This window comes from Mercenaria mercenaria, chromosome 15, assembly GCF_021730395.1.
Source record: "Mercenaria mercenaria strain notata chromosome 15, MADL_Memer_1, whole genome shotgun sequence".
Classification (NCBI taxonomy): domain Eukaryota; kingdom Metazoa; phylum Mollusca; class Bivalvia; order Venerida; family Veneridae; genus Mercenaria; species Mercenaria mercenaria.
In genome coordinates, this window is record NC_069375.1 from 37,713,998 (window position 1) to 37,728,597 (window position 14,600).

The 14,600-nt window shown below is 33.7% G+C and overlaps 1 protein-coding gene across 1 annotated transcript in view; it reads left to right on the forward strand.

Moving 5' to 3' along the window:
* Positions 1 to 11,586, forward strand: part of LOC123551408 (sushi, von Willebrand factor type A, EGF and pentraxin domain-containing protein 1-like) — an 85,248-nt gene extending 73,662 nt beyond the window's left edge. The window contains exons 10-22 of the mRNA XM_053524185.1: positions 1,028 to 1,222; positions 1,413 to 1,688; positions 2,458 to 2,751; positions 3,032 to 3,193; positions 3,429 to 3,593; positions 4,455 to 4,685; positions 5,063 to 5,233; positions 6,041 to 6,238; positions 7,339 to 7,599; positions 8,064 to 8,276; positions 8,766 to 8,921; positions 9,699 to 9,791; positions 11,282 to 11,586. Of these exons, the coding sequence (XP_053380160.1) occupies positions 1,028 to 1,222; positions 1,413 to 1,688; positions 2,458 to 2,751; positions 3,032 to 3,193; positions 3,429 to 3,593; positions 4,455 to 4,685; positions 5,063 to 5,233; positions 6,041 to 6,238; positions 7,339 to 7,599; positions 8,064 to 8,276; positions 8,766 to 8,921; positions 9,699 to 9,791; positions 11,282 to 11,586 (2,720 nt within the window). The remainder of the gene's footprint in view (positions 1 to 1,027; positions 1,223 to 1,412; positions 1,689 to 2,457; positions 2,752 to 3,031; positions 3,194 to 3,428; positions 3,594 to 4,454; positions 4,686 to 5,062; positions 5,234 to 6,040; positions 6,239 to 7,338; positions 7,600 to 8,063; positions 8,277 to 8,765; positions 8,922 to 9,698; positions 9,792 to 11,281) is intronic.
* Positions 11,587 to 14,600: the final 3,014 nt, after the last annotated feature.

Below are 14,600 nucleotides of genomic sequence, written 5' to 3' on the forward strand. Positions count from 1 at the left end.
AGGTCAAGGTCACACTTAGAGGTCTAAGGTCATATGACTTAGTTTCGTGTCCGCTCTGTAACTCTTGAACCGCTTGAAGGATTTTCAAGAAACTCGGCACAAATATTCACAACACTGAGACAACGTGCAGAGAGCATGTTTCGGATAGCTCGCTTCAAGGTCAATGTCATACTCAGGTTTCACAGGTCATATGACTTCTGTTTTGTGTGTATATTGCACTGCATAGCTGTGATCTTGATTTTATTTGGCAGATCCCCTTTTTGTTCCATTACAATATTTTTATTGAATTACTTTCCTTTTATGTTACTGTTAATTAGCTTATTTTGTAACTTTTTTATTATTGGTCATAGAGAAAAACCGAATCCACTTTTCTGTGGTAAACATGGATTTTAACTCCAATTTTTAGGTGTATTTTGACATATCTATACCTTCTTGTAAGGACTTTTTGTGGACTTATATTTTTTTCTGTCGACATAGATTTTTTTATTTTCTTCCCTTTGTTCTCCATGTCCTTTGGGCTTCATCAGTTAAGTTCTTTAAATTTTGCTCCAGTCCTCCTCTGATACAACTCTGGGCGTATATTGCCCTGCTTGGCGGAGCTCTTGTTTAAACATAGGTAGATGTCGCAAAATAATGGAAGCGATGTCTTTGCACTGTTTGTTTGTTATTTTTTTTTTTTTTTTTGAAAATTTAATATGTTTTAACAACATAAATGGTACGAGTATAAGAAGTTGTTCGAATTATGATAGACATTGCCAAACATATGTAAGGCAGTTAAAAGTTAAGTTGAAATTAGTGAAGTCCTGTTTTGCTCGTGAGATATTTGCAGTTTCTCTGTGACATATACATTATATTACACTAGATTGGTTAGGAAAATTATGTCCTGATCTGGATCCACTAATAAATAGAACTAATCTATGATAGATATCAAGAACACCTTTGAATAAAATGGTTTTTAATTAAGAAATTTGATATACCATGGATTAATACTTTTACTTTATTAGTACCATGAAAGGTTTTATTTTAGAAATCGCCTGTCCTGACCTAGATCCACCAATCAATGGAGCACTTGTTTATGACACGATACTAACGCGTCCTATGTATACAATGATGTGTAACGAAGAATTTGATATACCGGTCATTGGTTCGAACTTTCAAGGCGTATTCTTCTGTACAGACGATGGAGATTGGACCCCGTTTACAAATGTACCGGACTGTATAGGTAACACAAACTAACGACCAGCACTAGTAAATCACCAATATAAATATTTCTTTGACAATGGTATAACAATCAACATAGATAAGATGTTAAAATTATTGAAATGTTCATGTTGAATGAATATATTTATATTTTCAGTATTTATATTTACTATATGCCTTGTGACATCTTTGTTTTCGTTGACCATATCTAGAGCCAAGAAATCCCAAATCGTTGCATCTGCCGGCTAAGCTATACTACTTCAGCGGAGAATGTGGATCAGATACAACTATGGCCCAAATTGAAAAACAATTTAAAGATATTTTAGAATCTGATCTCAATCCGTATTTCGAGATCATTTGTCCACCCGGAAAAACTTGCGAAGCAGAAGATGTCAAAATTATATGTGGACCGATTCAAGATCGAAAGAAAAGATCGCTTTCGTTGGAATATAAAAGTGGACATCAACGCCTACGAAATAACACTGCAGGTAGATCTTCAGTAGATTTTAAATATATATACATATTTCAAAATAAATCAAATGCGTTTTGTGACACATCGGATTTGAATGAAAGTCGTATTAATGTTTAATGTTACAGCATAATAGACATGGTAATATGTAAAGACATCGCAATTTCATGTTTTTTGTCCAAAACCGCCATAAAAGTTAGCTTCAAGATTAGAATAAGAAACAAAATAACTCTCCTCGGCAATTCTTGAAAATTATCACAAGCTTTTGCAGGTTTCAGTGGATTAAAATTAAAAAAAAAGTAAGCAGATCGTTTTGATAATTTAAATGAAATATCAATAAATCTAGTATTACCGTACCTAATGCGGAAAATATTAATTATATATTATCATAATTCTTATATATGTAACTAATCAAAATGAAATAAAATATTTAGATTTTTTTTCTTTTATGTCCTAAAAAGAAAAGAAATAATGCTTTTGATTACCAAATTCGTTCTACAAGAAATTTGTTTCTGCATACATGATGTTAAACTACACACATATTTGTTTTTACCCTAATTACCAGTTATACGCATGAAATGAAGAAAAAAATTGCTTCACGTGCAAGAAAAAGAAATCTCATATTTTCATGCTTATTCTTTGGAATAAAGTTTGATATTCCGTTGAAATAAACAAATATCATGTATATTTTGCGGTTTCACTGAAGCAAAGAATATTCTTTTTATGTTATATATTTAGATGTACATGATTTGTCTATCATTTTTAATGCATGTTTCATTTTTAAACAGGACAGATAGCTGAACACGTGCACGTCATGCAGAAACACTCAACTCACACACATCTGCTCGTTTTAGAGTTCCATATTGTCATGGAATTAAAGGTAGACAATACATCACTCCGAGATGCGATTTTAGAATACAGCGATATGCAGCTGAATATTTTGAAACCTGCAGTGCAAGACATGATCAACAACGGAACATTTGATGTGCGAGGTTTTGACCTGAAGAAAGACTCATTTCAGACTCCGAAGTCTGGGGACGTCAAGTGTCCTCCCGGACATAAGCTGCATCAGTTAAAGTGTAGTAAGTTGCTACTGTGGTTTTACTAATGTCAAAGTCTGAAGAAATGTATTACAGAAATATGTATAAAAAAACCCTTAATTTTGGTTTTACTAATGTCAAAATCTGAAGAAATGTATTACAGAAATATATATAAACCCTTAATTGTGATTATACTAATGTCAAAATCTGAAAAAAATGTATTACCTTAATAATTTCGTGTAGTTTTAGAGGATGGCGTTAATTTTTTCCCAATGTATATTTATGTACTCTCTATGAAGTAAAGTCGCTTTCTTGTATTTAGAACCATGTCCTCTTGGATATTTCCTAAACGAAACAGCAAGCAAATGTCAACTGTGTTCAGTCGGCCAGTACAAGGACAACGAGAGTGACATTTACTGTACATCATGCCCCTCTGGATACTCGACAAAGAAAGCCGGGTCAAAGTCACAGGCTGATTGTAGCAGTAAGTATTAGCCCATGGTTATATACAGCCAGGTAGTATGGCGATTTGATCATCAAGTGCTCATGGCAGTATGAAACGAAATGTAAGGTACAAATTCTCTGTAGTAACAAATTTCAGTACGAGGAGAAAGTTTAAAAATAATTACGTTCCATTATATCGATATAACAGATATTAAGTGATATATAATGTTAACCAATATAGAGCTGTTACGAAGCGTTTGCTTGACGTTTTTCAGAACTCTGCAGTCCCGGAACGTATTCTCCGGATACCATGGAGAGTTGCTCCCCCTGTCGCCATGGCTACTATCAGGACGAATACGGTCAAACGTCGTGTAAACTATGTCCTTCTGACACAACATCTGTATCAGTGAACAGTACATCCGTCACTGCATGCAAAAGAGGTATCCAATTATTCTTGCCAAACTTAAAGGATAATCTTGGAATCTTGAGACGTTATGAGCCTTTAGTTGCCAAATGAAACCCAAAAGGACGTTGAGTTACAATAATTTGGCTTTAACATGTCTTATAGTTACAATATGTCGTTGTGCCTAACATTTGGTGTTCTACCCTTTTGCAACTATACGTTACACTTTGCTCTTTGATTATGTGGAATAATATCGGAGGGGATAGATGTGAGTAACGAGCAGTTCTGAAGCCCAATGGAACTGAAATGTTTTCATGGAGCATGGTAGGGAATAGAAGTGTGCTTGACAATTCATACGATCAGTGGTGATTTTGCCAATGACCACTATTTCAGTGCGAAGATACAATGTGTTCGTTTACTAATTTGTTGTAATCTTTGGCTGTATGTTTTAACTTGTCTATGATTTTACGTGTATGTATCCGTTTAGTATAAATCTATGATAACATACGGATACAAACTTTTGTTTTAAGGGAATGCGTTCTTAAAACGTGTTTATTGTAAATGCGTCCTTATGTTCCTCATGTTAACTGTAAGGAACATGTTTTCAGATATAGGGTAAATTATCAATCCTTCTCGGGGTTAATCAAATGATTACAGTCAATGGAAAACAGAGTTTGGAATGCTTTATTTTCACATAAACTCCTGATATTTTACAAGTTCATATGATTCTGTTGGGAGCTCTGCGAAGACTCGAGTATTTAACAGCCATTCTATGGTTCTAAGAGTGTAGTGATTTCAAAGTTCAATAAACATAATAGATTATGTAAATAAATACATTTTATCAGTATTCAGACAATTAACATCATAAAAATATTTTTATTTGTCGTCGTTTCTGCAGCAACTGATAAGTGTTTGTCGTCGCCATGTAATGGTCATGTGTGCACCAATGGAGAGAACAATTTCACATGCACCTGTCAGGATGGTTGGTCTGGTAGTACATGTACGGTGCCGCCAGATTTCTGTATAAACAATTTATGTGAAAATGGCGCGACTTGTATCAGCGGAGAGACAAATTACGAGTGCACTTGCTTACCAGGATACAATGGGACATTTTGTGAAATTCAACCCGGTCAGTGTTTATAATGTTGGTCGTTATTAATCCAGTTGATAGCAGTTGTACCGCGAAGATTATATTGAAAATTTAATATAAGTCTACATATTACTTTAGACACTAGTATATCACTGCTGAAAATGAAAAACAAGGAAATTAGAAGTGTGTCAGCTAAGTGAGTCTTTATGTATGCAGGTATAAACAGATCTATCGATGGTAATCATAAATTAATAGTACGCTTATTACGTACCATTAAGTTGTTATCCCTGATGGACGCACAGTGGTTTTGCAAAAATAAACAAGACATTTTCACGGAAAACCTTCAAGAACTTGACATCCTTTACACGTATAAACAACTTCAAAAGTGTTTACGATGATTTGTCTCTTTGTTTTAGTGAACGGCGACTGGTCAGGCTGGACGTCATGGTCAGAATGTTCATTGTCCTGTGGATCTGGTACAAGAAACCGAACACGCCAGTGTGACAGCCCACCGCCAGATACATACGGTACTGATTGTATAGGAGACCAAATTGAAACAACAGCTTGTAATGTTGAAAGTTGCCCAGGTTGGTTAAATACTCCTCCTAAGTACTGTTGTATTATAGGAATATATTGTAAAATTGTTCTATACATATTTTTTCTCTTTCAATCAGCGATTTGCATTTGTTACACGTAACCGTCCAATACATTTTTCCGTACTGGATATACTATAAATTTGTATATTCCATTTTGTAACTTTGTTTTGATAAGTTCCCAAAACGATGAAAGCCGTTCAAAGGTGAATATATCCATGAAATTCAATAATGAAACAAACGCTTGACGCACTGCTCTTCTTGTGTAAGAATTCATTATTGGTCATTTCGTGGAATATTGATGGAATTATGCCTGTTTGTGTGTGTGTTTTTTCATTTTTACAGAGCAAAATAATCATGTAATCAAATATCATTCAACATTTTCCTGTAAAATACGGGATATGTTTGGACTCTTGTTCTCCTAGAAAATATGGACGGGCTTAGCTGCCAAATATATTACTGTATTGTACAGGGAAATGTTAACTGTCTCAATGCTTTTGACACAGACCTGAAGTAGGGTACTAAGCTTGTTTAATAGTACTAAGACCCCGCTACTGGTATTCAGCTATGTGATAACACTACTATCATTGCCCATAGATGTTAAGTTATCTGAAATAATTTATATTATATTATTCTAGTGCACAAACTTCATAAAATTGTCAACTTAAGAAAATGTTAGTCATTCCGATACAATTCTGGAGCTAAAAACGTTAAAATATTCATAGAACTATATTTTCCATTTGCTATACAAATGGGTTCTCAATTCTTCACTCACTTATCCTTCCATATATCGCCCGGCAGTTTGCAAAGAATTTGAGAGAAAATATGGAACCCGACTTAACTGTTCTACAGACTTAATGACGGGAACTGAGAAATGTTTATTATATTGTGAAAAAGATAAGTTTCTACCTCCTGGATTAATGGAGTTCCAGTCGTACACATGCGGACCCAGCACTAATTACATGTGGGATTCTTTAGACAATCCTCCAGGCTGTGTTGGTAAGTTTTCGTTGTGACTATTTATCAATGTTTGTTGCAACAACTACATCTTAGTAGAAAATTTTGCATTGTTTGTAGTTAAAAAAAATTGTTTTTATCATATTTTCCTTAAAATGTGGTAGTTTCACTATTCAGTTCAGATAAACAGGACATCATTTTATTAATAAAGCAAGGGCTGTATGTCAATGTCATAATGTCTATTTTCAACGCCTGGCTCTTTTTCATTAGCGCCTATGATATTAAAACAAGATCAAAGATCTAGCTGCGATGTTCCAAGAACACAGTTTCCTTTAAACGAAATCTATATAGACATGACTGTTTATAACGGATATGTACATGAAATACATATAGACAAGTTAAGCAAACTGCCATTATGGTGGACAAAGCACAAATAAATAAAGTAACACACTGGGGAACCGACTTAGAACGGTCAGTGGCAAAAACACCACTATGAAGTTTAGCCCTTACCCTGCTAAATTTATTAACTGGTCCATCTTTCAATTTGGACAGTACCATTAACTGTTAAAAGTGGTGCTAAATACCAAAACGATACTGACTGAATGGCAAATAGTGCAGACCATGATCAGACTGCACGGATGTGCAGAATCACTTGGCAGAATCACTTGCCGCCAGCAGGCTAATGGTTAAATTGGTTCAATTTACACAAAACCCTATCCAGAATCCCCACCTTGTTCACAATTTACATGACAGTGTAAATAAAAGATACCACCACTAAGTGATTCTCTCACAACAAAAGGAATGATGTTATAGGTAAGGTTCTGGTATACCATGTTGCAGGATTCTCTTTAAATTACTATCAAGTTATAAAATCAAATCGTAACTGCATACTAATATATGCAATATTTATGCTTAAGACAACGTGGTCTCAAATAGAAACAAACGTACATTAAGGTGAACTAGTCCATACGATTTTTCACGATGTGCATGCCTTTTAATGAAGAGAATTTACGTCATAAAAGTAAAACCATCCCGGATTTGATAGATCTTCGAATGAATAGATTCAATAACCATTATAACTATATGGAAAATGTATAAATTAAACCAATAGTACAGTGTAATAATACAGTGTTTCTATTCAGATCCAGTTGGGCCGGACAATGTTAATATCACAGTAAATGTGGACTATACGTCATCAATTCCTGACAATGCTAGTAAATCATTCGAGGATATAATTGGTGATCAAATATCATCTGTGCCATGCTACAACTCCCCTAACTGCCTAATAAGCGTAGAAATAAAGCAATTTAGTATGTCCCTTTCTTTCAATATTCCACTTCACCTTGGGCCAGACATACAGTACGAAGATTACATTTCAACTGGTACAGGCAAGTCATGTATTATATAACAATCTTTTTTTGTCATTTTTTTACATTGTTAATATAATAGTAGCCAACTGCTAAACTTATACTATATAGATATTATTAAAACTATATCTTCATGCTATAAGAACAAGCTAAAGTACCGCATGATTCATAGTTACTTTTCCAATCAATATTAAGAAGATTAGATCTACACAATTCAGAGTTTTCAAACAATATACAATGCACTTATCTCTCTACTATTGCAATCTGCATCGACTTAAATGAATATGTCTATACACTTTACAGGAAAGCTACTAACTAAAACTTTATCTTCATATTTTAGAACAAGCTCTGGATTAAGTAATATATTAGCTGGCATTTTACAAATTCATATATATTAACAAAAAAATTACCTCTGCAATACTGGCATTAGAATAAAGCTATATGTCTTACAACATTCTATTATATGTAGCTTGATGAATCAACATTTACCGCTTCCTAACTTCCTTTATTACATACAGCAAGTGGTGCACTGAAAGAACTTATCGACGCGATTAGTTTTCTTGAATTGACGGCCCAGTATATACAGAATAATACCAATGAGTTATTTGACGTCAATGTAAGTGGTGTGACGTATACTGCTGACGTCGACAGTCTTACATTTGGAGCGAGAGTCACATGTAACAGCGGTTTTGTGCCTCTGGACGGGATATGTAGTAAGATTGTTTGATTGTAGATGAATTGTTTTTGTTCTTCAAAGTCAGTTGTGGCGTTAGGTTTTAGCTGTAAGAATGGCCAGCTTTTTCGTTATTTAGACGCAGCCGCGCAAAATAATATCATGCTCGGGTTCCCTTGATCTGTATCATACTTCACGAGTCAATTTTTAATCATTCTAAAACATATTTCCTTCTGAAGTTTTCTATTCCGTGCATTATTTCTGGAAAGTTTCCAGTTAGTTGTGATGAAGTCGCGATGAAGTCTCAGATCTCGAACAGGAATGCTGATCAATAGAAATTCAATCTATATATGTAGCAAAGTTAAAAAAATAAACGTAGGCCTAAGACGAAATTGGAAACTTCCACTCTTAGTTGTTGACTGTTTGGGTTTCACTGCCATTAAATATGCAATATCAGTTCTATAGCAGTGGTTCACGTAGTCATACTCCGATATTATGTTAACAATGTATATTTCTTTGTCTTTAACAGTTGCATGTCCGTCTGGCACGTATTCAGCTAATGGAGTGTGTAATTTTTGTGAGAAGGCGACATATCAAGCAAGCACAGGGCAAATATCTTGTTTACCATGCCCAGATGGTCAGACAACTAGCACAATAGGTTCATCAGACATGCATCAATGTACAGGTAAATGAAACACAAGACAATTGGGCAATTTTTCAAAACACGTGGTTTTGTACTCGTGTGTAGCTGATAATTACAGTCGTCACTTGGTGCAGCAATTTTCCTTTGATCTTTTCAACATAATAAAAGGCATAACACATATACATAGATAGTACCTTTGTTGTTATATAACAAAACAACAAAACTGGTTTTGTTATATATCAACACACTTTTCCCACTACCTTTCATTATTAACTTCTAACATAAAGCATTTTGTTTATTGTGCATGACGTTGCCTAGAAATATACTGACCTTAATTACCGCATGAAACGACAAATTTCATAATTGTTTAGTCCTTACCTAATTGCTGTCGGCAAGTGATTCTGCCTAATGCACAGCGTACGTACTCTTGCACACCGGACTGGCGTTTCCGGTGATCTTACCCATGCCGGCAAAACCCATCTGGCACCCCCATGCAAGATGACTCTCGTGCTGGTAATGACTAATAATATCTTTCATGTTTTTACGAATCGGATAGAAATATCTGTCCCGAGGGCACCTGCGCATCGGGCGGTAATGAGGCTTGCCGAATTACAGCCTATGCGCAGGTGGCCGAGGGACGGATATTTCTATCCGATTCGCAATGACTGAAGAGAGATGGAGCATTTTTGGTGAACTTAATCTGTGATCATTTTCAGAAAATTTAAAAATGGAAAATTTTTAAGCCAAACTTGTTGTTGCCACAAAAATACAAAGCTAGTTGGAAGTAAACAGAGATATTTTTATTTATTTTTATTACAGAGATGATCAGCGAAAGTACAGGAACAGACGCAGAAACTACAATTTCTACGATGAAATCTCATGAACACCATGATAATGATCATTTTGATTTTGGTAAGTGTTTACACCGTGGTTGATATTTAGGAACCTAACTTATTCAATGCCATTAGTGGTGTAAAATGATTTAGATATTATTTTCCTTGAGTATTATATAAATGTGTAATAACATAAAATATTAAGTATAGTAATTAGAAAATGGACGAGATTATTTCTAGAATTTCAAAATGTAGAGGCATTTTCTGGATATGTAACAGATAAAGTCTTTAAAAGTTGCCGAAATAAGTTTTTTTATAGATGCAGCAAATGAAAGTCCATACAAAAACCAGTACGGGAACCGACTGTTTGGAAAGTCATTTGGTTTTTCCCTGTTTTCCGCACCTGAAACTTGATACTGAATAAAGAAGCTTGTAGGAAAAAACCCATAAAGTTTAATGTTCATTTCCAACAGAAACATAATGTAACTCTACTTTGCCTCTGTTTATTGCAGACAGGAAAATTGTATTTATAGTTATCGGAATTTCAACCGTAGCTCTCGTTTTGTTTCTCTTTATTGCAGATAGGAGCATTGTCTTTATAGCTACCGGAATTTCAACAGACAGAAGCTCTCATTGTGGTTCTATTTATTGCAGACTGGAAAATTGTATTTAAAGCTCTCGAATTTCAACAAAATGCTCTTAGTTTGATTCTATTTATTGCAGATAGGAACATTGTATTTATAGCAATCGGAATTTCAACAGACAGAAGCTCTCAGTGTAGTTCTATTTATTGCAGACTGGAAAATTGTATTTAAAGCTCTCGAATTTCAACAAAATGCTCTTAGTTTGATTCTATTTATTGCAGATAGGAACATTGTATTTAAAGCTATCGGAATTTCAACAGTAGCTCTCATTGTGGTTCTGTTTATTGCAGATAGGAACATTGTATTTAAAGCTCTCGAATTTCAACAAAATGCTCTTATTTTGATTCTATTTATTGCAGATAGGAACCTTGTATTTATAGCAATCGGAATTTCAACAGACAGAAGCTCTCATTGTGGTTCTATCGGAAATTCAACAGAAGCTCTCATCTTGTTTCTGTTTATTGCAGATAGGAACATTGTATTTATAGCTATCGGAATTTCAACAACAGTAGCTCTCATTGTGGCTCTATTTATTGCAGATAGGAGCATTGTATTTATAGCAATCGGAATTTCAAGACAGAAGCTCTCGTTGTGGTTCTATCGGAAATTCAACAGAAGCTCTCATTTTGTTTCTATTTATTGCAGATAGGAACATTGTATTTATAGCTATCGGAATTTCAACAGACATAAGCTCTCATTGTGGTTCTATTTATTGCAGATAGGAGAATTGTATTTATAGCAATCGGAATTTCAACAGTAGCTCTCGTTGTGGTTCTATTTATTGCAGACAGGAGCATTGTATTTATAGCAATCGGAATTTCAACAGTAGCTCTCGTTGTGGCTCTATTTATTGCAGATAGGAGCATTGTATTTATAGCTATCGGAATTTCAACAGAAGCTCTCATTTTGTTTCTATTTATTGCAGATAGGAGCATTGTATTTATAGCAATCGGAATTTCAACAGTAGCTCTCGTTGTGGTTCTATTTATTGCAGATAGGAGCATTGTATTTATAGCTATCGGAATTTCAACAGAAGCTCTCATTGTGGTTCTATTTATTGCAGATAGGAGCATTGTATTTAAAGCTATAGGAATTTCAACAGAAGCTCTCATTGTGGTTCTATTTATTGCAGACAGGAGCATTGTATTTATAGCAATCGGAATTTCAACAGTAGCTCTCGTTGTGGCTTTACTGCGGTTGTTATTATCCTTTACAGGGAAGTTCAGGTAGTTGTAAGAATTTTTATAAAGGTTTTCAGTTACTTTTGTAAAAAAAATTTTGTTTTAATTTTTAAATTATAGGGAACCCAACTTTTTAAACGGGGAAAAAACTTTGAATTTTAATTAATTGGGGAAAATGTTTTCAAAATGTTTATGATAATTTAAAAAATTCTTTAAAATTTAAAAAATTTCTGCGTTTTCATTTTTTGTGTTTTTAAATTTACAGAAAAATTTTAAATTTTATTTTTTTTAGGTCATATGCTTGCGTATAAAATTGTGCGCGACGTTGAAAACGGAAATTTTAAAGGAAAAAAATTTTAAAATTAAAAAACAAAATTTAATTAAAAAAAAATTTTTTTTGTGTTACAAAAACGTTTAACAAAAATTTTCCAGTTTCCTTCCTTTTTTCGGGCTAAGGTAAAATAAAATTTTACATGCGGTGTTCGTGGGGGGTGAGATTTTTCCTTCTTGTTTTAAAAACATAAACCCACTTATTTCGGGAAAGGGTTCATTTTATCTTTAAATAAAAAGATTTTCCGGGGTGAAATATTGTGACTTTTTCCATTTTAAAATTATTTTATTTTTTTTTTTTGGGTCATTGTGTTTTTTAAAAAAAGGGAAATCCGGGATTTTTCGAAAATTTTTAATTAAAAAAATTAACCCAAAATATTGTGTTGTGAAAAAGAAGAATATCTAATAGAATAAATTTTAAAATCGAACACTTTTTTTTTTTTTTTACAGCAAAAGGTTGGTTTTAAGGGAATTCTGTATTTGTTTTGGGGGGGGAATTTCCCCAATTTTTTTAAAAGAGGAGTATAGAAGGCTTTTTTGGGACAACAATTCGGGCTTTAATTCCTTAAAATTCTTGTCAAAACCCTTTTTGGGGAGCGATTTGGCAAAGGGAAATGCTCGAGGGGGAAAAGTGATGAAAGGCAATTTTTTATAAAAACGTGTGCTCCCAAATTTTATGAATCCCCTTTCCTGTGTTGGGTTTCCAAAGGGGACTGTTATTCGTGACGGACCGTCTCCTTTCCCCTCTGGGCTTTCCCGGTTTTCCAACAGAAAAAAACAAAACTCCTTGTTTTGTATAATGTTATTAAAGAGGGGAACGTTTAATTTCAAACAGAAACTTTTGCGGGACCGTAACATTCGTAATTTATATGAAAAATTTTCAATTTTGAAAAAAAACATTAAAAGCTTTTAAAAAAAGTTTTTTCATTTTTAAAAGTTACTCTTCCACACAATGATACTTTTCTTTAAATTTGGCAAATGGGTCGTTTTTTTTTAATTTTTCCAGTTAATTTATTTGATCAAAATTGTTTCATTTGTTATTGTTTCAGCTCATACATTTTTTGGTTTTTTTGGGGGAAACGTTGAAATTTCCTTTACTCATGTTTATTTTGCAGGGGTTTAAAAATTCAAATTTCATTTCCAGACCGGTTTAAAACCATAAAAATTTTTAAAAAAGGGATTTTTCTTTTGGATTTTCGTTCTGGGTAAAAATTATTTTCTTTCACATCGCTGATGAAGGCAGTTTATTTACTCCCGAAATATACGGTAAAAAAGTTTAGTTTTTTTCTGTTTTAATGGTTTATTATTTAAAAAAATTTGGGGTTTAAAACCAAATGAAAGGGGTTTTACATGGGCCACAGGACCCCCAAAGGTTGGGGCCATATCTGCCCTTTTGGGAAGGTTTTTTTGAACTTTCTTGGTTTAAATTTAATATACAGAACCCCCGTTGAAAAAAATATAAGAAAAAAAAGGGGGCATATTTTCTGTAAAAAATTCAATTGGTTATGGGGTTTTTAACCACGGGAAGATGATGTTTTAAAAACAAATTTTTTTTTTTTTAAAGGGGTCTTTTATCTTTTAAAGTACCAGACATTGTTTTTAAATTAAGTTTTCAAAAAAAATTTAAACATGAAATTTTTTCCCAAAGTTAACCCTTGGGTGCCCTTTTATTGGGTTAGGGGCCCCAGCCCCTCCCATTTAATTTGTTTGTTTGCTGGACAATGTTTTTGAAAACGGCAGTAAGGTAAAAGCAAAAGTAAAAAGTTATGACTTTAAAAAACAAAGGGTTCCCGAAAAAATTTTTAAACCCTCAAAAAAAACCCAAAAGTATAAAAACCTTGGTAAAATTGCCTTTGTTAATGGGCTCCCCCCTAAAATTATACTTTGTTTGTTTACTAGACAATGACTTGTTTATGTAAAGTTACAGTAGATTTTAAGCAATATCAAAAAAGATATGACAGAAAAACCCAAAGGTTGCCGAAAAATTTTAAACCTTCCAAAAAAACCCAAAGAAAAAAACAGCTTGGGGGTCCTTCCCTTGGGGGATAATGGGCTCCCCCCTTTCACTTCATTGTTTGTATATGGACAAGGGTTTTTTGTAAAGTTACAGTAAATAAGAAATTGAAAAAAAAGATATGAAAGAAAAAAAAAAAGGTTTGGGCCGAAAAAATTTTAAACATGAAGGGTCACCCCCGACCCCGAAAACGTTGCCAACCCCGGGGCGTGTGTTTACCCCCAAATTTCGAATAGTGGAGTTTAAAAAGGGGTGGGGGATGGCGATACTTGTTGGGTGGTGGGCAAAAAATGGTGGGGGAGTGAGGGGGGGAAAAACGGTACAATTTTGGATGCAAATTTAAATTTATTAAGGGAAAAGGTTTGAAAAAAAAAAATAAGGAAGGGAATTTTTGTGGGTGGGGGGGTGTGTTCAAGGAAGGTGGTGCCCAGGTGGGGTACAAAACTTCCATTTTTAAAAAAATTTTTCGGGAAAAAGGAATGAAAGAAGTTTAAAAAAAAATTCTAACGTTTTGGGTTTGGTTTGTTATGTAAAAATCAGTGGTTTTTTAAACAATTAATGGGTATAATTTTTAGGGAAAATTATAAAAAAAAAAAAAAAATTTTAAATGGGCTTAACGCGAAAGTTTTTTAAATGTTTTTTTAAAGTTTTATAAAATTAAAACCGGATTGTTTCTGAAAAATTTGGGGCTGCAGACTAAAATTTTTTCTTTTAAAAAA